Source organism: Haemorhous mexicanus, chromosome 3 (assembly GCF_027477595.1).
Source record: "Haemorhous mexicanus isolate bHaeMex1 chromosome 3, bHaeMex1.pri, whole genome shotgun sequence".
Taxonomy (NCBI): domain Eukaryota; kingdom Metazoa; phylum Chordata; class Aves; order Passeriformes; family Fringillidae; genus Haemorhous; species Haemorhous mexicanus.
In genome coordinates this window covers 108,376,427-108,403,277 of record NC_082343.1, presented here as the reverse complement: position 1 = coordinate 108,403,277, position 26,851 = coordinate 108,376,427, and the positions used below count along the sequence as shown (strand labels likewise).

The 26,851-nt window shown below is 47.2% G+C and overlaps 1 protein-coding gene across 1 annotated transcript; it reads left to right on the top strand.

The window, feature by feature from the left end:
* On the top strand, positions 1-26,354 carry SDC1 (syndecan 1). Its single transcript, XM_059842934.1, has 5 exons — positions 1-339; positions 21,577-21,658; positions 22,696-23,189; positions 23,365-23,494; positions 24,017-26,354. Exons 1-5 carry the CDS (start codon positions 283-285, stop codon positions 24,181-24,183), a joined length of 930 nt encoding a protein of 309 aa, XP_059698917.1. The 5' UTR covers positions 1-282; the 3' UTR covers positions 24,184-26,354.
* Positions 26,355-26,851: the final 497 nt, after the last annotated feature.

Here is a 26,851-nt window from a genome sequence, read left to right as displayed (position 1 = left end):
GGGCCGGCCGGGGGGTGGCCGTAAGGTGAAGGTTGTTGCAGTGGGTTCATTAAAAGACAGAGTTCAACTCCTCGCCATCGCAGAGCGCTGCTGGGAGGCTGGTTCGGCTGCGTGCGAAGGGGTGAAAAGGAGGGAAATAAAACAAAACATAAAGAAACCAGAAAAGGGACCAAACCCGCAGATACTTAAAACAATTCTAAGAGGAGCGGAGCAAGAGCGGCGTTGGAGGCGGCGGGAAGCAGGGGCAGGCTGCACGTTCCCGAGGCCCGGCGAGGAGGAAGGATGATAAACGTGGTGGCCCTGTGGCTGGTGGCCCTTTGCTTCCAGGCTGCTGTCCCGGTGAGCCGAGCGGAGCGGGGCGGGCGCGGCGCACGTGGGGCGGCGGGGCCCGGGTGCGGAGCGGGGCCGGGTGCGGGGCCAGGGCGGCGGGGCACGGTGGGCTGGGCCGGGCTGGGGGGACTGCCCGGCTCCCCGCTTCGACGGGCTCCCGCAGGGGATCGCAGCGGTGCCCAGCCGTGCCGGGGTGGAGGGCTGCGGTGGCCTTTGTGCTGGCGGCGGGCCCCAGCCCGGCTGCCCCGGCTGGCTTAATTCAAACCAGACCCGCCGCGGCGGCTCCCGACCTGCCGGCGGCTCCGCCCCGGGGCGCCGCGGAGCGGGCGGGCGGCGCTCCCCGCACCCCCCCAGCCGCGGGACCCCTCCGTGCGCCCGGGAGGGCCGGGGGAGGCGGGGGGGGGGGGGGGGTTCGGATGTTGCCGCCGACCCTCCGGAGTGTCGCGCCCCGGAGGCGCTGAGCGGCGGGTCCGGGAGAGCGCTGGCATGTGGCCCTTTGTGGTTCGGCTGTGGCCAAGTCACGGGTGGCTCCTGAAGCTGCGGCGCTCCTGTCGTGCCCTGGCACAGCCCCGGGGAGCGCGGCTCGGTGGGTCCCCGCCGCCTTTGTGCCTGAGAGCCCCGGCCCAGGGCAGAGTACGCCCGGACTCTGCTTTCTGCCGCTGAAACAAAGGTCCCGGTGCTGCCCGGCTGGGCGCACGGCCGCGCCGGTGCCGGAGCTTCCCGAAGCGTGGTGACCCCGCGGCAGCGAGGTCCGTCCCGCTGCCGTGTCCCGGGAGCAGCTCTCGGGGCAGCCCGGAGCCGTGGGGCGCGCTGGTCCCGCAGCAGCAGCAGCCGCCAGGTGTCATCCGCGGACAGGGGATGGCGCTGCTCCTGCTCCCGCCCTGCCTGCGAGAGCCTTTCCGCGGAAACCTGGCCCCGCAGCCCCGTGAAGTGCTGTGCTCGCTGCTTCAGGTCTGTGCTCGCAGCCTGGGCGGCGTCGAACCCCGTGTGCGGTCGGAGGGTGAGGGGCAGGAGATCTTGTGGCCGCGCCTCAAGGGCCACAAAGCCCCAGTCCCGTCCCTTTCCTCTGAGATGTGGGACACTCTTCTTTGCTTCCCATGTGGTCCCCCACCAGACCTGAGTGTGCACCAGTTGTGAAGTCTTCCCCTTTGGATGACTTTGGAAGAAAAAGTGGAGCATGAGATAGTTTGAGCAGGCAGCGCCATCAAAGTAAAACTAGTGGGATTTTTTTCTTTCTGAAATGATTGATTTAAAACTTGCTTAGGGGTAAACTGCAGCACCAGTTGGATAAGGAGTGGCAGAACAAAGTGCACAGTGGGATCTGAGCTGCTCGAAATACCTATGGTTTTGCTGTAGCATTCTGTCTGTGAACTTTGCTTCTTCTGGAAGTGGACCCTCCTGGCCCACATGGCAGTGAGTCGTTATGAGATGGCTAAAAATTACAAACATGTGAGTGTAGGCAGCACTGTTCCATGGAAGGAAGGCTCTGCTTTCAACTTCTGAGTAAGCTTCTGCTTAATGAAATGGGGAAACTGCAGTTAATTTGCTGCTGCTGTACTCTATTTGGATAAAATTCCCCTGTGATAAATATTCCTTACTAGAAATGAGAAGGACATGAAGTAAATGCTTGTCTGGAGTTCTCCTGTGCCTGAGAGACGCTCGGGCTTGGCAGGCACTGCAGATTGAGGGGTTCAAGGGTGAGCGCACGGAGGAGCAGAAGTCCTGGGGCTCTCCAGGGTGACTCAGCACTGAGGCTGTTTCCCTTCTGGTGATCGCATGGCTTTTTTCTCCATGTCAGAATGTCAGTGACAGGGACTAATCTGCCTTTCCCACCCATCTGAAATAATTATGATTTTGCATTGAGTGTCTGAAAGCCTCTTGTATTGAAGCAGAGTGACCTTGCACAGCACTTTGAATCTGCCAAGCTGCAGTGCTTTGGGCATTGCCATGGTTGTGTTGGGTTCTTGGTGGTCTGATTGTTGGGATGGATGCCACTGCTGCTGGCACATGGCTTGGCCCTTGGCTCTTGCTGTGTAACTTGGCTCATCTATGCATATTGTCATTGGAATAATAAACAGGAGCAAGAAACTGGCCAAACAATAGTTGTTTTCTTCCTCAGTACTCTTACCTGCAGGAATGACTGGGGAGGTTCCTGGTCTCCTTCAAGGTGATACTTTATTGCTTAAAACACTCTTTATGAGAGTAACTGCCCTCTGTTATTATGATGGAGACATGGACTTCCTTGAAATGAGAAGGCTGATACATTTTACCATTTTACCAGTTTAACCTTGTTATTCTCTAAAATAGAAACTTTTATACAGTATAACACTGCCCAGAAGCCAACTGATCCTGCTTCAGGAGGGCAGTGGGCAATCCAGCCCCTCTGGTGAGAGGAGGAGGGTTCTGATTGTTTTGTAGGTGCATGCTGGTGGTTGACAGAAGCTTACCAGAGCAGGCCAAACCTTTTTCAAGGGTGATGTCATTCCTATCTGAACATAAACTAGTTAGAAGAAATTGGGTAGTCCAGCTTGCTTGGTAAACATGCAGACAGTGGAAAAGGAGGAAACACTTATTTTCTATAGTATGCATAGAGCAGTGTCACAGTATTCATCTAGCACTGTAAACAGTTTCTCCATCTGAACACTGACTTGCTGGTGGCCACTTCCCGGTGAAATGGTGACTGCTATATCTGGTCAGCTCTGAGTAGAGCAGCAGCAAATGAGCTGGAGTTTGTATGGTGTAAGGGAGCTTTGGTGCAGTTTTGTAGTCTTTGTTCCAGGTTTCTCTGAGTTTCAAGTGGTGAGAAGAGCTAATGTTTTAATGGCAGCACTCTGAAATTTCTGGAAACAAACAATCTTCTCTAACAACCTGAGACAAGTTACAGCAAGTGCAAGAAATCTGTAAGCCTTCTAAAATTAAGTTAGTGCACAAACCTGAAATGTAGGCTGCTGTTTTAGCAGCAAAATCGGTCCATTTTAAGTATGTGTTTTGCATTGCCTGTACTCAGATGTCTCCAGGTGGCCTGTATACCAGCACTCTGTCCTAAACTTGTTTGAAGTGATTCCTATGTCCAAGAACCATACTAATACCTCTGAGAGGGACATTCCACACTTGTTTCTGGCATCTGAGGAGCTGGGATTTTAGGCCCTCCGTGCAGGGAGGAGGGAGCTTCTTGGGAGAGAGAAGGTAGGGCCTTTTCCTGAGTAGGTGCTGCCAATTATAAAATTGCAGTGCTTCAGCATTGCAGCGTTAGTGTTTTCACCCTAATAGCTTTGAGATAATAAAGAGTAGAAGACGTCTAATACAGCACTCCTTGACAGCTGAAGATTGATGGGCTTGCTATGTTCAAATGGCACTAGTCCCTCAGGACAGCGTTCAGCTGATGCTGAAGCACCTAAATGTAGGTGTCTGTGTGTGCTGGGTGCTTAAGCCCTCATTAGAGCCAAGGCGATGTAATCAGTGCAGCCAAAGAGAGCGATTATCTGACCAGCCCCTGCACGTCTGCTCCAAGGTGAGTTGCTTTGTCAAGGCTTTATTGGCTAGATCTCAAGTTGCCTATAAGAGGAGCACAACACCTTTACTCCAGTGCCTTTATCTGAGAGTGATTTAGCTCAAAGTGATGGAGTTTTTATCTGTGAAATTAATGGTAACTTTCTCCATAAACAAACAGACTGGACAGTTGTTTCTGCCAAGAGAACTAGCAAAGCAGTTGGGAACATCAGCTGCTGGCTAGAACAGCAGCTCTCTTCTGTTCTAGTATAGCTGTAGTTTTGTTCTGCTAAAGAATGTGGAAGAAATTAGGGATTATAGCTGGGTCCCATCTCAGCATTCTGAAGTGAGCAGAATATATATGAGCAGAAACATAAGTGGTTGTATTTGGGGTGGATGATTGTGAGCTGTTGAGTAAGCATTAGAGCATTGTAATATTTAAAGACACTGTTTATTTGTGGATTAGATGTGAGGAGCTTTTGTTACTCTGTAGACTTTGATATAGACAATGAACTTACTGTGGGCAAGTTGTTTTGACCAGGAGTGCGAGGACTTCTGATGTTTCTTATAGGCTCATTTCTGAGTTGAGAAGATATTCTTAAATGCAGAAGGCATGTGGTGCCTCCACTGGAGTGCTGAGTGTCAGCTTTGTTAACAAGTCTCTAAGTTAGGGCTGACAAGTGTGCTTCACCTGAGCTGCTGCTCTGCTGGCTGCTGGTGTACCGCAGTGATGAACCTTATCTGGCCTGGCTAGAAACTTGGGACAGTGCACTTTCTACTGTGGGGATGCTCATGGAAAAGTTACTGCTCTGTGAAGCCTCACCTCAAGGGGAGATAACATTTGGACCTCCTACAAGCAACTCTTGTGGGGCAACATCTGCTAATGTGGTGGTTTCCCAAGCTCTGTTTCTCAAGCAGTGCTTGGCTGCAGTTGGTGTTCTGGGTCTTGTGGAACCGGCACGGGTCCAATGGAGTCTGTTAGCTTGGGCTCCTTGCCATGCTCCACTGTAATGTTTGTATCTTGCTGCTGAGACCAGTCTCACCAGTGAGGCTTGCTCTGCTGGATGGGAACCAGTGTGTTAGTGGGATTTGGATGGAGTTGGCAATAGAACTTCCCGTTGAGTCACTGGAGGTGCAGTAACAACTGAGTCATGGAGGTGTTGTAAGTCATGGCTTTCCCTGCTAGGCTTCTAGTCAGAAACTCCTTGGGGTATTTTCAGTTGAAGAACTCTTGCTGCTTCACCTGTATCTTGCTGCTCTGCTCTCTGGCAGAACTATCTTCTCCCATAGCCCATGTTTTTGCAACATGGTTCTCTTTAATGTCCACTCATTTTGTGTCTTGGTGTTCAGGCTTTTGTAATAACTGAAAAGGTCTTCTGGATTGCTCTTGAGGAACGACTCCTGACTAAATCCAGAGTGCTGATATAACATAGGAAACTGCCTGCCAAGCAGCTTAAAATACTCATGGGTATCCTGCCTTGCATGAGGGCTCTGTGTTGTCATACTCCACTGTGTAGCTTTTCTACACTGCCTGTGCAGTAATGGCAATGTCTTGTGATTGCCAGTCATAGAAGCAAAGGCTGACAGTCTTGATTTTTGGCTGTGGGCAGTCCCAGGCACAAACTCCTGTCAGGCAACCTTCTGCAGAGTACAGGCAGGTCACACAACAACTCCTCAGAGTGCACTGGCTCCATCACCTGAGCACACACAAACCATAGCTGGACATTGGGGCTTGCTCTTTGTCTGCCTCTGCCATGTGATGAGGAGCTTGTTGCCTCTCTTAAATGTAAGGAAACTTGAACTCTGTTCCACTTGGAAGGGGAGCGTGCTGAATGCTTACTGGGCGGCATTGCAGACCGTGATTGTCCTGTGCTGTACACAGGAAAGCTCTTGCTAATTAGTTCCTAATGCTGGTGGCTGTACACATCCTGGTCAGAGGCAGGCAGCAGCTCCAGTCCAGCCCCTTGCTTATATAGGGATTACTGGAGGAGCAGGCTGTAGATTGAAGCCAGAGGTGGGCAGGGGTGAGTGGAGCCAGTCTGCTTTCTAGAGAGCAAGTGATGATTAATGTAACTAGTTCCAGATGAGAGCTCTTGTGAAGCTCCATGTCATAGCAGTGGTGCTGCTGTGGCTGTGCTGGTAGGAAGCCTTTGTCTATTCTCTGGGGATCAGAGCTGGCAGCTACAGTGCTGTAGGAAGAGACTACCTGGCTCTTTCCTGTCCCAGAACAGGATCCCATGCTGTCTTTTCCTATGCTTTGAGACCAGAAGAGTGGAGAAATACAAATATAGGTATGTATGTATTTATAGAGAGAAACATCTAGGCCTGTCACATGCTACTTGTTATCCAGCTGACAGCAGAGTTTGGAGGCTATGTGCCCTGGCCCTAGCATGGTGATCTGGAAGATTTGATACCTATGCTCTGCACAACCACAGGAGCTCAGAGCAGCCTGTTGATCTACCAAAACATCAGTCTCTGCTAAAAGCATCTGCAGAGGAGAACCTGTTATCCCATTGACCAGCCAATAGGGATCTTCTTTAGGGACAGAATCCAGGGTTTCTTCACTCAGGAAGCTGATGGGTAAAAACCCAAAGCAGAAGAACCGCAAAGCTTGCTTGAATTTGTATCTAACACAGATGCTAATATATGTGATATTCTTCACTCACTTGCTGTGCTCTGTTGCTCATGAAACTATGACAGAGACTCTCACACTAGCAGATTTGATGGACAAATGAGATTTGTCCACCTTACTGGCTCTAGCGGCCGTGTGAGTGGCACCTACATGCAGTGGAAAGTGGTGATGAGGCTTGCATCGAAACTTGCCCAACAGCCTGCAGCCAGACAGCTTTGACTTCTAAATCTCCTTCTGTCCTAACGGAGGAATCATCTAGATCGTGACTACTTTCCCATCAGTGAACAAAGCACGGAACAAAAGAAGCTGACTCTGGCATGTCTGGGCAGTGGCAAGGAGTGCTGTGCTATCGTGCTCTCACATCGACTGACTCATGGCCTGCAGAAGAAAGCTGCTGGCTTAATCCTGCAGCAGCACCGGCTCCCTCTGAAGTGTGTTTAACCTGCAAAAAGTTCCCCAGTCTGCATCTGTAGTTGCACTGAGCTGTGAAACACTGGTGAGCTTCTTTCTACACAAGCTGGAAGATGCGATTATGAATAATTAGAAGTTATTACTCTGGTAGCTCAGGAGTGTTAAATGCTCAGTGTGCCCTCCCCCCCACACACAGCATGCAGCCAGAAGGTGTTAAAAAGATTCACCAAATGTTCCTACACTGGTGCTTGTAAGAAAATGGGCACCAGGTGCCCACTGAAGCTGCTCTGTCACTGCCCTTCTCAGCTGGGCAGGGGAGAAAATACAACAAAAGACTTGTGGGTCAAGATAAGGACAGGGAGAGATCCCTCACCGGTGACCATCACAGGCAAAATGGACTCGGCTTGGGAAAATGAATTTAATTTATTACCAATCAACTCAGAGTAGAATAACAAGAAGTAAACCCACATCTTAAAAACACCTTGTCCCCATTTTTCCCCTCCTTTTTTTGGCTTAACTTTAATCCAGATTCTCCAGCTTTACCCCCAAGGAGTTCAAGGGCATGGGGAATGGGGGCTGTGGTTAGTTCATCAAACACTGTGTCTGCTGCTCCTTCTCCTCAGGGGGAGGACTCCTCAGAGTCTTCCCCTGCTCCAGTGTGAGAGTTTGTCTCTATAAACTCCTCCAGTGTGAGTCCTTCCCATGGGCTGCAGGTCTAAATCACTGGATCCCTTCCATGGGGTGCAGTCCTTCAGGAGCAGGCTGCTCCAGCTTGGGTCCCCCACAGAATGACAGGTCCTGCCAGCAAACTTGGTCTGCTGTGGGCTTGTCTCTCAATGGGGGCTACAGGTCCTGCCAGGAGCTTCTTCCAGCATGGGCTTCCCATGGGGTCACAGCCTCCTTTGTGTGGCCCCCTGCTCTGTTGTGGAATCCTCCACAGGCTGCAGGTGGATCTCTGCTCCACTGTGAACCTTCATGGGCTTCAGGGGCACAACTGCACCAGGGGCTGCAGAGGAATCTCTGCTCTGGGGCCTGGAGCTCCCTCCTCCTGTCCCTCCTCCTTCACTGACCTTGGGGTCTGCAGAGTTGCCACTCTTGCATATTCTCACTCCTCTCTTCTCTGACTGCAATTACTCCTGTGCAATAACTTTTCCTCCTTCTTGACTGTGTTATCAGAGGCACTGCTGCTGTCACTGATGGTCTCAGCCTTGCCCAGCAGTGGGTCTGTCCTGGCTGGCTGGCACTGGCTCTGTCAGGCACAGGGGAAGTTCTGTCTTGTAAGAGAAGCCGCTCCTGTAGTTCCCCTGCTACCAAAATCCTACCATGCAAACCCAGTACAGTAAGGCATGTTAGACACAAGGTGTCTTGTGACCAACTTAAACACTAGAGCCACAGCTCTGTAGGAAATCTAATTGTCTGGCCTATTCTGTAATGCACCCCCTCAGCAGACTGCCTGCTGAGAACCTTCCTTTGCTTATTTGGGGGCATACTGCTTGGCAAGGCTCAAAACTATGTCATAAATCATTCTAATAATGTGATGGTCTTGGTGGTGTTCTAGTGCCTGGGGATGTTCTCTGATATTATTTAATTTACTAGTATGATGTAGCCAGTGGGTCTCTGGCTGCAGGCCCAGAATATTATGAAGTTGAGAAAACTGCAGTATCCAGTAAAAGAAAGTGAAAGTTCACAATAGAGGATCACAACTCTTCTCTTGGAAACTGAGCCTGTTTTGGATAATTCAGAGAGATGAGCAACTACAGTTGTGTGAGAAGTCCTGTGTAATCCATCAGTTGAGGATTGTGAGGTGAATACTACACATCTGGGACAGCATTCAGTGTTGTGATGGTGCTAGTCCATGCCAGTGGTTCAGCCTGCGCTTTAGACTTGACCCACAAAGTGGTCCTTCAGCATTTTGTGCTCTGCTTTATTTAGAGGGATAATGTGCTGGCTAAAGCTGATAATCATGGAGTAGACCCAGAAATTTATTCATATATATGGAATATCTTCAACTTAGTGATGTTTGAACAGTGTCTTACAAGTTTGATCTGTTGTTATGTCACATCTTGGCTATACTGATGGCACCTCTTGACAGAAACTGGTCTGAACTAGGGGACATGCTGTGCTAGGAGTAACTTGGTAGTGAAGCATTCACCTTGCCTTGCAATTTTAGCACTGTTTTATTGACTTGTTGTGGTGCCTGTCAATCTGTCAGCAGTAGCATTAGTGGTCTAATGGAACAGAAGTGGCTCTTGTCTCTTCACAGTATAGATGTGTAAAACACAGGGATGTCCAAATCACAGCTTGAAATCTTACAGTTGCCCATATGAGGCAGGAGAGCATCCAGAGTACACAAACGTGGTAGCATCTCCCCTTAAACTCTTAACCTCCCCACCTGATTTGGTGGCTGCTCTGAAAGAAGGCCATGGGGAAGACAGGTGAGCAAGCTGTATACCCAAAAATGACAGCAGGAGGTGAGGCTTGAATAACAGCTGAGATCAAAAGGAAGCTCTGATTTATCTTGCCTTTGTAACAGTCCATTGTTCAGGGCTCTGCTGTACAGATGTGGTATGAAACAGTGTAACTGGGTGACTGGGTCAGAGTCAGTTTAATCCAGTAGGTGTTTGGTCAAGAAATGCCTAATGTCCATTAATTAGATGAGTGGAACAGTAGGTGACTGGAGCACAATTGCAGCAGCAGGGTTTTTTAGGACTGTTTCTGGTGGGAGGATTTCATTTGGTGCTTCATCACTGAAATGATACTTCAACACCCTCGTGACTCAGCATGGAAGTACACCAGTCAGCTCTCATAAACTCACTGAGGTGTTGCATAATTTAACTGTGAATGGGGCAACTGCTATCAGAACGTTGTAGCATGTGCAGGATTAGCAGTGCTTTTGTAAACCTGAGCACAGAGACCATTAGTGTCCTAGGAAGGAGTGCTGTGAGCTTGGTCTGTACCATTTCATGTGGGTACACCCCTGGCTGTGTGCTCCAGTGCTTGTGAGCATGTATGTTTCTCAAAGGGAATCCATGCAGTCTGAACTGTGTCCCACCTTAGAATAACTCAGGGGAATGTGGTCCAGCCTGTGCCCAAAGACCACCTGAGCTGCTGCTGTTTATTCCAAGGAGATCAGTAGCACCCACAACACTCTCATGGTGATTTTCTTCAGGAGCTGCTAGGACAGTTGAGGAAGGAGGGGGTAATGGTGAAAGTGCCTCTTTGAGAAGACTCTTGGAACAGTGGAACAGTGTTTTCCTGATCTGAGATGTGCCTCCTGCTTCAGGTGGAGATGTTTCAGTCCTTGTGAATGGCTTCGTCATGGCAATGTAACTGCTTCTGTTACAGGGATGACTTCTGCATTATAAACAACCTTGGCTTAGTCAACACTGAGATCCTGTGGATAAGACAGTGTGATAGCATGCCTCATAATGTAGGGAGAGACTTGATTTCATCAGATCTAAGCTGGCAGTGGTGAGCCATAGAAACAAACATAAAAAGAACACCAAGAATAGTAGAATATACTGAGTTGGAGCTCCACAGGGATCACTGAGTCCAGCGTGTGCTAGTGTAAGACCTGCCAAGATGCAGGAACTGCGCTGCATTGGGTCAAACCCAAACGTAAAGCTGCCTGCATGGTCTGTGTGAGTCCAGCCACTGGCTGTTGATTGAGACTCATGAGTTCATTCCTAGCAGACTGGTGCTGGCTGCTGTGCAAGAACAGAATCACTTAGAACTGGCTGGAGCTTAGCTGTGACCAAATCAGAGGGTGCTGTGGAATGCCAACTCTTGGCTCATTTTGTTGCCCAAGTTTTGCTTTTGTAGCTCGCTTGCAAATAGTCAAGGTCTCCTGTACCAGACTGACAAGCAACAGCACCAAGCAATCAGGTTTTGGGATGTCCCTGGTCCTGCCATCTGGTGTGCACATGTGAGAGAGATTGCATTGGTGCCTGTTCAAGCCAGGCAGTTCCTTCTGGGTGCTTCCGGTCCCCTGATCCATCAGCTCTTCAGTGGGGGTTGTGGTTGAGAGGGCTGGTGGTGATGCTGCAATTGAGAAGTTGAGTGTTACATTTGTAGTGAAATACAGCATTCCAAGGGAGAACGTGTCTGGGATGCCTGTATGGAAAATACAGATTAACTGTCCTGGTTTAGGTCCTGTCACCCCAGGACATAAGCAAAAAATGACTTCACAAGCCTTGGAGATTTCATTGTGAATCTCTCTGAAGAAAATGTGGAATTTTCACAAAAGCAATCAAGGAGGTCTTGGGTTGTTGAGCCTTGGGGTGTTGTCATGATGTGAAGGAGGTGATCTAAGTTCTGTAAGTTAGACTGTGAGCAGATCAGCTGGGAAGATAAAGCAGAGTTTGATAGCAGCAGGCCTTGCAGCTGGCAAGTGTTTCTGTCACTGAGGTGTGAGCAAACAGAAGGTAACTTTTGTTGTCCAGTCCATATCCAGTTGCTGTAGAATACATCCTCTTATAAAACATTATCTGGGCAGTTCCACTGTAACTCTCTGTAACTAATTGGAATGCCTGGTCAGCTTTTTTGTTGTTGTAAGGCCAAGTATTGTTAAATTTAAGTAGTCTCACTTAAGTTTACCAATGGCTTTAGGTGAGACCTTTGGTGCTCCAGGGCTGCAAGTTTATCTTTCTGCTGAGGTTTAAACAACATCCTAGCTGCTAGGAGCCACAAGTCCTGCCCTAAGTACAAGCTTTTTAGTTTGGTACACTAGGGATTTTTATCTGAAACTTGGATTTCACTAATTTAATATAGCACTGCAAGCAATTTGCTCAAATTAGAAACATGTATGCATCAGTAGAAGACTGAAAATGTTTCTGTGATCCTTCAAGAAATCTTAGAGCTTGGTTTCCTGGCTCCTTGGCATATCTCACATTAGGTAATTGCTGGACTTCAGGGTGGAGAAGAGGGAAACTCTTGAAATAAGAATCTGAGTGTTTTCCTATCCTTGTTTCTGGACACTGAAGGCTGTCACCTTTTCTCTTATCTGACAATTGTTCCTGGCTGCATGTTGGCTTCCCTCCCTCAGGTGAAGCAGAACAGTGTCTTTCTCCCTCAGAATACTGTGTATTATAGTGATGAGGTGGTTTTTGACTTCTGGGACCACATCTGCTCAGGTCAGAGCACTTGTGCAGCTGTAGCACTGCTTATGGTAGTTTGCTGATCATTAAAGCTGCCATGGAGCTCATTTGAAATGGTAGTAGTTCCACCGAGCAAGTTGCACAGCATTTGTCTCCCGGAAACAGGCCAGAGGCACATGTGTTTGGGTGTTGCTGAGAGGCATCAGCAAGGCACAGGGTGCCACCACCCTAATTTGAGGACTTGAGATGCCACAGACCACATCTTGCTTTCCTGTGGGCACACCTCTGATTTCTGAGCTGGGACTTCCTGAGCTTTTTGGCTGAAGATGACAAGAGCAAGCTGTGCTCCCGTGGGACCAAAGTCCCTGAGCTGCCTCTGCCATGTCCCCACACTGATGCTGCAGGCTTGTGCTCTGTCCTACAGCCACGGCCTGGCCAGAAGGAGCGTGCGGGGCCGAGCCTGTCCTGCGGGTGCGGGGCCGGGTCCCCCCCCCCCGGGTGCGGGGCCGGGTCCCCCCCCCGGGTGCGGAGCCGGGTCCCTCCCCGGTGCAGGGCCGGGTCCCCCTCCTGCGGGTGCGGAGCCGGGTCCCTCCCCGGTGCAGGGCCGGGTCCCTCCCCGGTGCAGGGCCGAGCCTCTCCTGCGGGTGCGGGCCCGGTCCCCCCCAACCCTCGAGTGCGGGGCCGGGCCCCTCCTGCGGGGCTGGGCCTCTCGGTGTCCTGGCACGCCGCTCACAGCCCCACGCCGAGCATTTGGAGCTCACAGGGCTGCCGGGACAAGCCAGTCTCAAATGGAACAAATGGGGGCACTCACCACCGGCAGCTCTTGCCTCAAACGCAGCCCTGGGCTCCATTCAGCAGCCTCAGGGCTGTAATGCCAATGGTTGCTTCGCTGGGAGCTGGGTGGTTTCTGAGGTGTGTGGAGAAAGGAGTCTGGCTTCCCCAGCCCACACATGCTGCCAAGGAGCAGCCAGGCAGTCTGAAGCCCACTCACTGTTGCACTTGTCAGGAACTCTGGTTCTGCAGCAAGTTTAACTGCAGTGACAGTCCTCAGTGCTGGTCGCTGAACAGGGTGAGTGGTGTCAAGAGATGGGACAAGGAAAGGAATTTGCCTCCACCACAGGTCAGCTGGTTGGGAATAACTGGCAAATGAAGACATGAGCTCAGTGTGTTTATATGTGCTGGAGGCAGCATTGCAAAATCCAGTCTCATTTAAAGTGGCTGTGGCTGCCGATGCCTTGTGTGAGGTGAGTTGCTCTTTCTCACCTGAGCTCCACAGCAGGTCCTGCATGTGTGCAGAAGGAAGAGACAGCAGGTATTTGAATCCTGTCACTTCCAATTCCTTCTGCTGGCAAGAGGGTTGCATTTTTCTGTGGTGTGGCTACCAGTACATGTGGGTCATGTGTGGGTTTGGGCTGCTGGAGTCCTCTGCTGGATAGGTTTCCATTTCATAAAGATTTTCTGCTTGCCAGCATGCTCCCCTCTTTAGCCTTACTTTGTCAGGTTTCAGGGGTGAGTGCCCTACCTCCAGCCTCTGCTGAAACCAAGCAATTCCTGGACTGTTCCTTTCTAAACAAGCAGATGAAGTGGTTGTTGCTGTAAGAATTAATCTTTCCTGCTGGTTTTGCTACACTAGGAAGTAAGAAATGCTGGTGACTTTCAGTCAGAGGGTTTTAAGACAAGCTAGGTTTGCCTAGCCTTGACTTAGGCAGCTCAATGCTCATCTCTCAAGCCAGCTTAAGTAGATTGAAATTAATTTCCCAGGATGGATGGCCTCAGTGAGCTCCACCTACTTTGCACAACCCTTTGAGCTTATACATTGGCTGTGGCTTTCTTTTGCTAGCTCAAGAAACAAATGCCTGAACTATCAAGTATGTTAAAGAGCTGCAGGGAAGGATCTTTAAAGAAAAGTGGTTTATAACATAAAACTGAACTGGCTGCTTCTCATGAGATTAGCTGCAGGGAAATGAGTTTTCTCATTAGACTGCATCTTCAAAGCACGGGCTGCCTTAAATGTGGGAGACAAAAGGGACCCCACTTTTGGCCATATTGTGACAGCCTGTTACTGATGCAGAGTTAAGCTGTGTGCCTGTTGTGTGCCACTTCTGTGGATGTGTTGGTCAGTGGTGAGATTCAGAAATTCAGTCTTTGGCCTGAGCTGCATTGCTTGACTGGAAGGAGCACGTTGGTGTGAGTGAAAGCAGCATGTAGTAACTTCCTTGTTTGATATATAGTCCAGGTGAAAAAGCAGGAGCACAGGCTGTAACTCACTTCTCTATTGCTGAGGGACTGAGCAGGCTTCTAGTGGAGCTGGCTGAGAGGCAGCTGAGCTCTTCTGCATCAGAGCTGGCACGGTGCTCTGTGCACTACTGGCAGAGAGGGCTCCCATGCACAGCTGCTGTGCTGTCCCTGCTGCCATGAGCACGGCCATGAGCTTCCCCTGCTGAGGAGTCCATAGCCCTCTGGGACTCCAGCTACTCCAGCTCTGCTCAGACCTCTCTGATGAAGGATGTTCAATGTACTCTTTGTCCAGGAATAAATGGCAATTGCCCTGGGCCGCCTGTAAAGTTCAGGTGGTCCAGGATGAAAGCAGATCTGCTCTGCTTTGAGCAAGACATCTGTCTAGCCTTTGCTACTGTGTATTCCTGCTCCCAGGAGGACTGGGAGGACTCAGAAGCACGGCTGTCAGACCTTGGAACAATCATGATCCATGAGCAGGCGCTGCAGAACTCTCCCTACAGCCCCTATCCTTGCTCATTTTAGTATGAACCTGTGTGGCCCTCTGAGTCAGCCTCTGATTTGTGAGTTGCCTGCAGTCTGGTGATGTGCATTTCCATAATGCATGGCGGGCTGGGGAATGAGTGTCAGCATCCCAGAATGCAGGCTGTGAGCCTGTGTGAATGCTTAAGCAGCCCTGGCTGCCACGCTCTGCCCTGTGCCAACACAAACACTTGTGCATTCATGCACTGAGTAGGATTGGGAAACTGGTCCTGCTGGAAAATTCTTTGCATGATATTTTATCCTCTTCTTACTTTTTTTTCTTTTTTTCTTTTTCTTTTTTTTTTTTTTTTTTTTTTTTTTTTTTGTTTGGATTTGTTGGTGGGTTGTTTGTTTTTTTTTAGGGGGGGGAAGGTTTGGGGGTTTTTTTCCTTTGCTTTTTCTTTTTCCTTTTGTTTAGTTTAACAAGACCAGTTCCCTGATCTGGTTCACCCACCATGAGAGTGCACAAATAGAAGTGCAGGAGATGGTCCAGGAAGCGTGAAGTGACATGCTCTTGTGGGAGGTGGGAGTTAAAAGGGCCCTGCTGTACAGTGTGAAACTTAACCTGGTGGCGACAGGCTGCTTCATTTTTGCTCTTGGCATGTTGATTACTATGTTTCTGCCCTACTTAATTAAAATAGTTGCCCTGTCACTCTAAGGAGAAAATGTAAAGCTGATTGGGCAATACTGTGGAGCCTCTAGAAGCACTAGGACCCTGGCTGCTCTGCCTGTGGAGTAGCTGGATGCTCTTGCTTGGCCACTGCATCTTGTGCAGAGGATCAGGGTATGTTCCTACAGCTTAAAGAAAAGGAGGAACACAGCCTAGTGAACAGTGGGCAGTCTGCAGTCTGTTTTTTTCTCCCCATGGTGGAACAGATCCTAAGAGCTCTCATCCTGTTTTGAGCAGCTACTGGGAGGTGTTTTCTGCCTTTGAGAGCTGAGTGCCAAGGGGAGACTACTGTGTGGTGATCAGGGAGTTCAAACACAACTCCCTCAAAGATAGTTCCTCTCTCAAGTCACCAGGCAAAAATAGAAGAGGAAGCCAGTAAGAATGCAATTAACCAAGATTTTCCATATATCTTTACTCTAATAATGATCTGATAGACAAGCAGCCAGATTAACTGGCCTGCTTACCTCTTTCTGCTAAAATGGTGCTTGCCTTGTTGAGCAAAAGATCCCCCTTTGCTTTCCACTTGCTTCTCTCTGGAAGGAGCACCCTCTGAGCCACTCTCCAGCCTTGCTGCAGATGGCACAGATTGATGGATGGAAGGGTGGGGATGCTGAAGCTTGTTGATACACATCAAAAGTTTGTTGAGGGCACAGGGGAACACCACCATCTGAAACAGGGAGGGCACTAGGAAGTGAGAAGTGCTGATGACTTGGTTTGTAGAATCATAGAGGGGTTTAGGTTGGAAGAGAGCATAAAGTTCCAACACTCCTGTTGTCACAGCAGTCCTTGTTTGGAACACTAGCCAGAGATAAGATACTGCTTAAATCTAGGCTGTCCAGCCTTTGAACTATGTGTGGGGTGGTTGGTCGCTGTCTTTGGGCTGTGCTGTTAGTCTGCATCTTTGGCTACTCTAGAAAGAGAAATACTTCATTGACCTACATGATCACCAAGGAGCACTAGGGTTTATTTTGAGCAGTGGAGTAGCAGGAGAAACAACTGCAAGAGAATTTAGGTGAGGTGGTGCCACACTGCTGCTGAGTTCTGATGTTACAGGCTTGCATGCAAGCTTCAATCTTGACTTGCCATATAAAAGCATCAGCTCTCTTTCTGCTATTCCAGGATTTATGGCTGACTGTTAAAGAGAGTGCATGGCCATCTTAATTCCAGAGTCTGTAAAAGAAGGGGGATAGGTGAGGATGCTGCTGGTGGGTTTTACATGATTGGGGTTTGGTTTTGGTTGTTGGGTAGTTTTCTTTTTAATTCCCCCCCCCACCCTTAACCATTGAAGCTGTTTCCCAACCATGAACATCTGTGATTGGAGTTAATTGTCCATGGGCTATTAACTGCAGAATATCAAGGTTTAACAAAGATAAAATTTCCTTCAGCAGGTGTTTTTTTCTTCCCCCCACACTAATACCAATATTATGTTGAGGTTAGAAGCTCTTTGGGCTGCTCTGCCTCAGATAGCATTTCTGCTCTTCAGTGTATTGGAAAAGGTGAAAGACAAACCTTTCTGTTTGAGTTTATTTAAGAATTAATTGTTCAAATCCTTTTGAAAGTATTCTTCTAGATGCTCTGTTGTAGCCAAATTATAGGGCAAATGTTTGTCTTGCTCTTGTATATCTCTTAAACAAGAGCAAACTATTGGTTTTCCTTCCCATGCAGTTGCAATACTCTCACAGGATGGTTAGGGAGCTGTTTGAGGTGGGAGAGCTCATTACAGTTCATTCTTTTTCAGCTGAGTAAGAAGGATTTATTAGGGGAAATAAATGTGCAAATTTAACAGCTTTATTCAGATAATGGAGGATTTCAAGTGTTTTTGACACTGCAGATCACTAACTGGATTAAGCAGAGTTGGACACAAATCATCCTTAATCTAGTTAAGGGCTTGTAGCAGCTTGTGGCAAAGCCAGTGGTTTTGCTTACCTCAAAGAGCAATTTGAGAAAAGCTCTTTCCTTTTGCATGTATCAAATTAAATAAATGTGGTTCCCAGTTGGGGCAGGGTTAGATCAACTAATCAACTACAAATCTCCCCCTCATCATGAGAGTGCTTCAGATCTCTGCTGTAGCAGGAGGGAGCTCTGTAGCAGCTGATGGGATAAGCCCAGAAGGACCCATGCTTTGAGACTCTGACCAAGATAAAGACTGAAGAATAGTTAAAAATGATACTTTAAAAAACAAAAAAAGCCTGGACTATGTCAGCCTTCTGGATCCAATAATATTGCTAATGAGTTGTGAAAGCCTGGCCCATTGTTGATTAAATTGAAGATGCCGCTAAGCAGCTTTCTGGTTGTCCCAGAAGAACTGAATAACTATTGTTCTGCAACAATGCAGTGCTCAGCAAGAGCAGAAGAGCAGAAGCTAACAGTCACTCCAGGGCTTCCTCTAAACAGGCTGCTTTGATCCTTGTGGAAGAGGGTCTTCACTGGTTAATGAGAACTGGTTAAAGCATATCAAAAATACAGTTAAAAATTTTACCCTTCACATGCAACTGAATTCAGTGACAGCAAATCAAAAGGACTGGACAAGTATTTCCAACCAGTTGTCTGAACTGCTAACAAAACCATACAAGCTTGTTAAATGGTAAAAAAAGCAACATGTTGTAAGTGCTCAGTAAGAATGTAAAGATTTTTTGACTGGAGTACATGGATACCATCAGAGATCCTTCAAAGGACCCACTCTCTAAAAGGTAGAGTAAGCTTGTTTTAAGCTGGAATTATTTTCAGCTCTTTTGTATTGATGGCATAACCCAGTGTTCTGTGCCCCTAATCCTCTTGGCTAATCAAAACCTTTCTCATTGGTGTAAGTCAGCTTCAGTAAAAGGTCACTGAAAAACCTTGACCATGAGGTGTTTGTTCTTTGAACAGCACGGTCTGTCTTCCTGATGCAAACCCAAATTAGTTCAGTCCCTTCCAATAATGTCCTGAGTCAGTGTTTTCTAACCTTGCTGTGTCTGAAATCCTTGAGCAGCAGATCATTATAGAAGCGTGGCCTTTCTGCAGTACTTGTATTTTGTGGGGAGGTTACCATCTTTTTTGCCCATTGAAGCTGTGATTTATGGAGCAAGAAATGTAGTCCTTATATAACCATACAGTTACATAAATTGGGCAAATGTTCCTTAATGCTCATGTGTCACGAAATTGGATGATGCCATGAAATTACAGCACTTTGTGGGTATTCTGACTGCTATCCACATGTGCATAATCCTGTACTTCTCTTGAGTGTTTGGGCCAAAGTCCCTCTCAGATCCCAAGCCTCAAGCTGCCTGGTTAAAGGGAGGTGCCACAATGCCCAGAGGAGAAGCTGGGACAAGGGGACAAGACCCTTGGGGATATGTAACTTCAATAAGTTCTCATATAAAACTGTGGAAAGCAGGCTTTACTGATTCTGGGTCATGCTTTCTATTATTCTCTTACATGCAGCAGGCAGCCTCAGGGATTGGTGGGTTGTGTTTGGAGAATGGGTGCTGAGCAGCTGCTGGGCACCTCTGCCCTGGAATACCTTGGGTGTCCCTTGGTTTGGCTGTCCCGGGCTTCTCTCCTCTGATGAGGACCTCACTATCCCTGCTCAGATACAGGCAAATGGGTACATAGCAAAGGCTGTGGAGAAGCAGAGCTTGCAGCAGCCTGGGAAGAGGCTCAGAGCTCAGGTGTGAGTGGTGGTTGTCCTGGGTTAGACCCTGGTTAAGGGTAGGGTGGCTGGACACACTTCATACGAACAAAGGAAATGTGGCACAACTGAACAAGCCACACCTATTCACCCCTCAAGGGAAGGGGTCCAGGCTCAATAGTCAAGATGAAGAGTTGCCATTATATTTCTTGACAGTCTGTGATCCTTTCAGGAGGATTGTTGAGGTCTGCAGACAATCAGTCTGTCCAGGTGTTGTTGGAAATGAGCAACCCCTGAATATTCAGATTTGGGGGGGAAGGTAGCCTTGATCTCTAGCTGAAGGTGTATGGTGATACAATCTTAAGCTGTGTTGGCAGTGCCTTACTTTAATAAAAAGCTGAGGAGTTTGCTTTCTAGGTGCTTCAAGGAAGTTTTCCCACTGGGCAGAGAATGCAACCCCCACCGTTAGCAGCATGTTCTCCCTTTGCACTCAGCCAGGCTGAGTTAAAAAACAAAGGGTTGTGCTTGCCACTACTGGTGTGAGAAATGAGAGAGAAAAATGGTCTCCAACCCCCCATCAACAAAAACTGCCATTTCTAAGGCCTCACTTATCTTCTGAACGTACTGGAAAGGCACACGAGGGAGCTGAGTTTGGGCAGCCTGGCAGTTCTTTCTTTATTCTTTATGCACCAACAGTTCGTACTCTTTAATATTTGAAGTGAAGTGAGATCAGTCTGTGTGAGTCACCACCCTTGGACACAAGAGGGAAAACACACGGGAAGTACTGATCTGACCTACTTTCTGTGGAAGGGTGCAAAAGCTCAGTGCAAACAAGCAGGGACAAATCTAAAAGTCAAAATTACCTCATGACTTGCCATTAAGTAAGAGATCGAAGGGCAATTCACTCTAGAAATATGCTTGCAGAAGCTTAAGGAATAGTGCTTTGGGGATTTATTTTCAGTAGGGAAGAAAAGAGCTAAAAAATTTATGTCTGTTTGAGGGGGTTTTATTCCTAGGGTTTTTTTTGTTATTAAAAAAAATCATATAGCTACAATAATTGCCTAGAAGGGGTAAGATCTTGGGGCTGAATAGGCTGGTGGCAACTTGGTTACTTGTCTTCAGAGAGGTAGATCTAAAGGGCTAGTTAACCATCTTGGAAACTAGTCCTGTGGAAATGTGGGGAATGGATAAGGTATTAAGGATGGAAGAGAAAACTGGATAAACCTGGTATCTTAAGAATAAGGAGAGAGGACCAATAAATATATCCATTGTAGGTAATAAAGTGGCAACTACAAAGCTGGATTGTTTTGACAGTACATAATGGTGCTGGCTAACTTCTCTCTGGGATGAGGATGAATGTTATATTCATTTTAAAGTGACACTGTGTTAATGCAAGCAAGAGAAATACAGGGGGTCTGGCTGCAAAGCTGGCAAGAATATGTGCCCTTTTTTACATAATAAAATGAGACTTTGCACTTCTTGGGATCATAGGTATCCCACAGCTTGGATGATTCAATGTGACATCTAAACTTGCAGATGGCAGTGCTGGAAAGGGGTAGCAAAGGTGACTTGAGGATGAGACAGAAGTCAAAATTTGTGGAAACGGGGAATGTAGTTGGATGTCAGAAAGATGAAATTTGGAAGAAGTGACTTACAGGGTTTTGGTTTGAAATCTGAGAAGGGAAAATGACTGGTTAGGTAATGGTAGCCCTGCAGAAATAAACCTGAGGCTCATCATGAGCTGAGAGTCAGGCATGTTGTAGTGATAGGAGCAGTAAGTGTATACAGCACAGGCCAATGAGATGCATGAAGTAATCATTCTGTAATTAGTAAACTAGTAAACACTGAAAGAGTGTTGTCATCTTTGGAGATACTGAATAGCTTTGAGTGTTGTATGCTCTGATAAACAAGTGCCATAGAACAGGGCTTGGGCCTCTTGTTTCAGCAACTGAATTTCAGTGCTGGGTAGTGCACTGAGTGTAAATGGAGAAAGCTCAGGGCTTGTTCTCCAACAGTGAAGGCTGCCTTCTATCTCTGGACTTATTTTGAGTGCCCACACGTAGTAAAAGGGGACTTGGATTCTCCTTCTAGCTAGCTAAGACCAAAGCTAGATGCTTTGGTTTCAGATATGTGCACAGTATTTGAGTCATAAAGGGAAAGAAGGCAAACTACTTTGCCTCCCCTTCCCTTCTGCTCCTTAGAATTAATGCAGTGATTTGCAGGTGGAGTGGTTGGTAGATAGGGAAGACACAGTCAGCACCTGAAACAGGCTGGTAAGGACTGGGCACTGCCTGCTCCCAGGATGCATCACTGAATGGATTCCTTGCTTTCTTCTTCCCCAAAGCAACTGCAGCCTGGAAGCAGTGCAGAGAAAGGAGACAGCAAGACTGACCTTTCCAACACCAAACATACTAACCAGAGCTACTCTTTTGGGGAGGGGAGCTGGAATGAGGGAAGAAGAAAAAATGCAATCTGAACAAAAAAATTTTGTGTGACCTCTAGGAACCCCTAGAAGACTGTGCAAGCAACCTGATCACTTCAATCTCATCACTGACACATCTTTTTGCTCTTCTCTTTAAAGCAAACTACAAATCTGAACCTTCCCCCTGAAGACCTTGATTCATCTGGTGATGAGGACGATGCATTCTCAGGTTCAGGTGCAGGTGAGTTATTAGAACTTGTGCTGGTAGTGCTTGATCCTTCTGGCAATTGAGATCTCAGTAAGCACCCAAGGGAAGGGAGGGAGAGAGAGGAATCCACACACACCCACCCCAGAATATGAGAGCTGGGAACAGAGAAAGGGCCTAATCTATTAATCTTGTATTCCTTGAGATTCTAACAGTTAGTAGAAAATGAGCTACAGGAGATTTGAGAGGGAGCAGAAGCAGAGGTAGACTCCATGTGACTGCTAATGTGAGATGTGGGAAGAATGTTATGAAACTGGAGTGATTCTTCAGTCATGGGGAAGAGAGATCCAAACAAGGCCCTTTATGAGCAGGTATAGGAGATAATGTTTGAGGGTGTGTAAACCCCAGCCTACCAACATGTATCAAGTACAAACTTTATCCGTCATCAGATGTGCATGTTCCCATGGGCCATAGGTTTTTATAAGTGATAAGGGGGATTCAGGGTAGGGGGAAAGTCTATAAAAATGATTGTTAAACTGCATGAGAGAGACCCTTGGTGTTCAGTACTGAAGTTGAGGGGATGCTAGTGAGAAAAGAGCAAGCTATTGAAAGCTGAAGCATGCTATGCTTCTGCTTCCTTCCAGCCACAAGTTTGTATTTTAGGTTTGCATTTTACTCTGCAGAAATTAAGACCCTGAAATCAGTTCCAAATGTGGTTGAGACTGAAGGTGTGACTGCTCTGAATCAAATAAAAGTGTTTATGGAAAAGGACTCAGATATCTACCCTGAGGAACCAGTGTACTGAAAGCAGATTTCCCTTGTCAGCCTCACCACAAACAGGCACTTCTGCCTTGGGGAGAAGCAGATGACTAACAAAGTCTTGCTGAATACCACATTGGTCTGTCCCTTCCTTATTCCACTGAAAAGGATGAGGAATTACAAGTTGAACTTCGGTTATTATGAAAATTGACTATGAAGATTAAGCATCCTCCTTAGACCAGTGTCCTGCAGATACTATAAATAGGCCTCTAAACTGGCCAAGGATAATGTTTGTTTGTTTGTTTGTTTTGCAGGTCCCCTGACTGATCAGTCTCGCACCTGGAAAATCCCAGGAGAATCAACTAATTCCTCAATAGCGGCACCACCAGTGGATTTCAGTGAACAGCCATTTCATGGGATTGAGAGCAGAACTGAAAAGGAAGCAATATCCCCTTCTGCAACCAGTAATCCAGTGACAGAGGAGCCAGTTGTAGCTGTGAAGGATGAAGTATCCATCCTGGGCTCACCTGATGGGAAACCAACAAGCCATGTACTCACAACAACAGTGAGAAGTCCCACTACTCACTTTCCTTCCGTGGTTCATGTGACTCCTTCAGAAGCCTCTGCTGTGGTCCATGAGATTGAGCCTAAAATCCCCAGCTCTGATGTGCCAGACACCAAGGATGTGCCCGAGCCCCACTCTACTGTCCATGGTGAGGGGGAGGTCGCTGCCACCCCCGTGGCCACAGCTCCAAGGGATGTTGCTCCTACACATGAGGAGGTTTCTGAAGTTGGCTCTGGAGACCCGGTGAGGACTAACAGTTCTGACACCCTTTTCAGGGAGAGGTCTTTGGTAGCATGTGCTGAGTTGGTTTGGTGGGAATGGGTGTTAATTAGTCAAAACCAGTGATTGGTTTAATATGTTATGTTGGTGGACAGACATGATGAGAAACGTGAATAACCTGCCCTGTATGTCCCAACAGGGAGACTTCATCTTGACTAAAGACGAGGACATTCCCCCCACTCAGAACTCAGAAGTACTGGCTGACTCTGAGAGGAATGCCAAAGCAGCAGGAGCCTCAGGAATTATGGACAGAAAAGAAGTTCTTGGAGGTACCAGATATTTTGGATTTCTAGTTGGTAAAAGCAGATTCCTGGAGTCTCCTGGCAGCAGAAGCTGCAGTTGTACAAATACATCTCTGAGCAAGGATGCCAACCTTTTATGTTAGACCTCTGAAATGAGGGTGGTGATTTTGTGACGTCAAAACCCTAACAGGGGCAAATATTAGTCTCCTAATAGCAGCTAGCAGTGGCTGCTTTATCTGCAACTTTGTTTAAACCTCTTCCTTCACTCTTCTGAAAAGTTACAGTAAAATTTCTCTGTTGCTGCCTCAGTTAAATTACCAGGGCTGAACAAAATGGCCTTCTGTGCTGTTCAGCAATGGCCTAGTGGGAGATCCATGTCCCTAGGACTGGCTGCTGTATTTGAGCAGGTGCTTTGTTTGGGAGGGGACAGAAGGACACATCAAAGTCATTTAGCCAGGGATAGGTAGGGAACAATCTGGAACTTAAAATCATAGTAGCACTATCTGGTATGGCATCTAGAGTAATCTGTGTCTTTTTCTCCCCTTCCAGGTGTTATTGCTGGAGGACTTGTAGGCTTGGTGTTTGCAGTGTTTCTAGTTGCATTTATGCTGTACAGAATGAAGAAAAAAGATGAAGGCAGCTATTCACTGGATGAACCAAAACAGTCTAATGGAGGATACCAAAAACCACACAAACAAGAGGAATTCTATGCATAAACACTGCTCTTCAGGACACTTCTTATTCCACCTTTCCTGGATTCTTCTCTCCCTGCACGTGGACCTCCTAGTGTGCTTTGCATTAAACTTAAGCCATATGATTATTGGGTTATTTGCCCATACCACTTTGCCATTGGAAATTTTTTAACTACAAAGTAGATCTGGATTCATTGAACATTCCCTGCTTTCTTGCACAACTTGGGTTTTTTTTTTGTTTGTTTTTTTTTTTTTTTTAACAGAACTGGAACTGCAAGTTCCTAAACTCACTTTGTTTTATCTAAAGACTGCTGGGACAGGCGGTGGGGAGAAGATAAGGGAGCACTGTATGTATAAAACTCTTGATATTTAGGGAAAGGGCTAGCAAGAATAACCAATTATCAGTGCTCAAATTCTGTATAGCAGGGGTCCTTCCTATTTAACTCATAGATGTGTTTTGAGTGTAACAAGTGGCTGTGCTGGGCAGACATTTGGTACACTGCTATCCTCTAGCTCTTTCTGACAGTTGTATTTGGAGCACTTAATGCCTATGATACATCAAGCTGAACTTGATCTCTGCCAAAAGGAGGTGTGAGGGGCAGGGTAAACAAATGACTGTCACGTGGTTTAAAATAACTTATATTTTGGAAGCATTATCCCATACTCTGAACCAGCTCCTAAGCAGCTGGTACATACACTAGCAAAAAACAAACCCCAAGAGCCCCAATACGAAGCAGAGAGTTAATTTTACCAGTAGTGTTGGGCTGTCCCACTACCCTCTCTCTCTCTCTTGCAAGGCTTAGGTAAAAAGTAGATTTTTTTCCAAGCAGTCTCATCTCAGACATTCCCTTTCCTAGGTGCTGAGTGGAGGTTGGCTGTCCTGCTGTCTGATCTTACCCCTGGCAGTAGCAGGTGACCGGGCCGTGTTGTAGCACCTCCAGTCACCGCGGCTGTCTCGGAACACACTCTGCCTTCTGTGCCACAGGGTGCCGTGGCACACAGGGCTGGGAGGTGGGAAGCAGCACCTCATGACTGCAGCTAAGGAGTAAAGAAGCATCTGAAATGAGCCTGGGGTAGGCTGAGTGTAGGTGGCCTTAAACAGATACAACAGTTGGTGTGCTTGACTCTCGCTACTCCGGAGCGGCTCCTTGGAAGCTGTTCCTGCACTTTGGAGAGAAGCCACTCCAGGGATGTCAGTCTAGTAAGGGTAGAAAAGCACCCCCTGAGCACAGTGTGGATGCTTGAAGCTGTGTGTGGTCAGTGTGCTGTCAGATGTCAGGCACTGGGGCCTCTCTGGAGGTCTGGAGTTCTCCAGAGCATCTCAAACCATGCGAACACAAGTGTGGTGTTCTGTACAAGCCTTACTTTGGCTCTGCCTTTGGGTAGCTTCTTGCCACTTCAGTTCCTCATCACTCAGTGCAGAAGGTATGGGGTGGGTGGAGGAGTGTTTACAACTGATGTAAATATTTGTACTGTCGAGCCAGAGGGAATGATCAGAGTATATTGGACAATACTGCAACAGTTGGTACAAATGTTGCACGTTAACAGACAAACTTATAAACCTGTGTAATTTAAATGAAGTATAAAACACTCCTGAGCTGCCATGCAGCTAAAATTGGTGCCTTTGCTGCAAACACAAAGAAAAAACCCCAAAATGTCTTCATTCCAAACTCTTTATGCACGTGGAGAACTTGTGCATATGTGTAGCTGGCTGGTTTTTTAAGTAAAACTGCAACAACCATTATGGTTTTTTTGTTAGGGTTGTTCTGTTGTCAGTTGTTTGGTTTTTTTTTTTCTTTATTTTGGGTTTGTTGTTTTGTTTTTTGGTTTTTTTTTTTTTTACTGAATGAATTTTTATAGGTTAATGCAATGACCAGATGGTGTTAATTTCAGCTGTAATTCTTTGCTTTGTATAGGAATGTAGAAATGTTTGATAGGTCTATCTATGAAAAGGTTCTTGTAAAGCACAGGAAGATAAAGTAGTAAAATTCAGTTGTACCTCACAACCTTGTTAGGGGAAAAGGAAAAAAAACTGTATATTTTGGTAGTCTTAACTGACAGTTTGTGAAACAAACATGACATTCTGTGTTATTTAAGTGGTACAAATGAAATATGAGTTCTGACAGAAGATGCAGCATTGGGTTATCTGTATGCCATGTAAAGGTATACTGCAATAAATGGCATTTTGGCAAGAATGTGTCTGACACAGTCTGTCTGTGAACACTGTTGTGTATAATACTTCAAAAAGTAGATGTTGTTTTTAAGACCGCCTAGGTCTTTAAGGATTTTGGGTTACAGAACTGTGAATTTTGGGGCTAGAAACAGAGAGATTCAGTTCAGCATATGAAGGGTCAGTGTGGCCTGTGTCCTGGTTGCAGTGAGCTGCTCTGGCTGGAGGAACTGGTGTGGGATACAAACGGGCTCCAGTGGAGACTTGAATGAAATGGCTTTGTTAGCAACATTTCATGCTGGTTCTGAGTTTGGGACCTCTCTTTGTGCAATGTCACCATTCCCAAAATAGTGATAAAAGTTGTAAATCTTCCACAGAGGTTCCTCCAGCTCCTCATCTTCTGCCCTCAAGAGTTTGAGAGCAGAGGGGACTGTAGGAGGGCAGCCCCAAGCCTGCCCTAAAACCTGGTTTCCATGATGAATTGGAGACTGTATCCCCAAGGGAGGAGAACAGAGCAGGCCA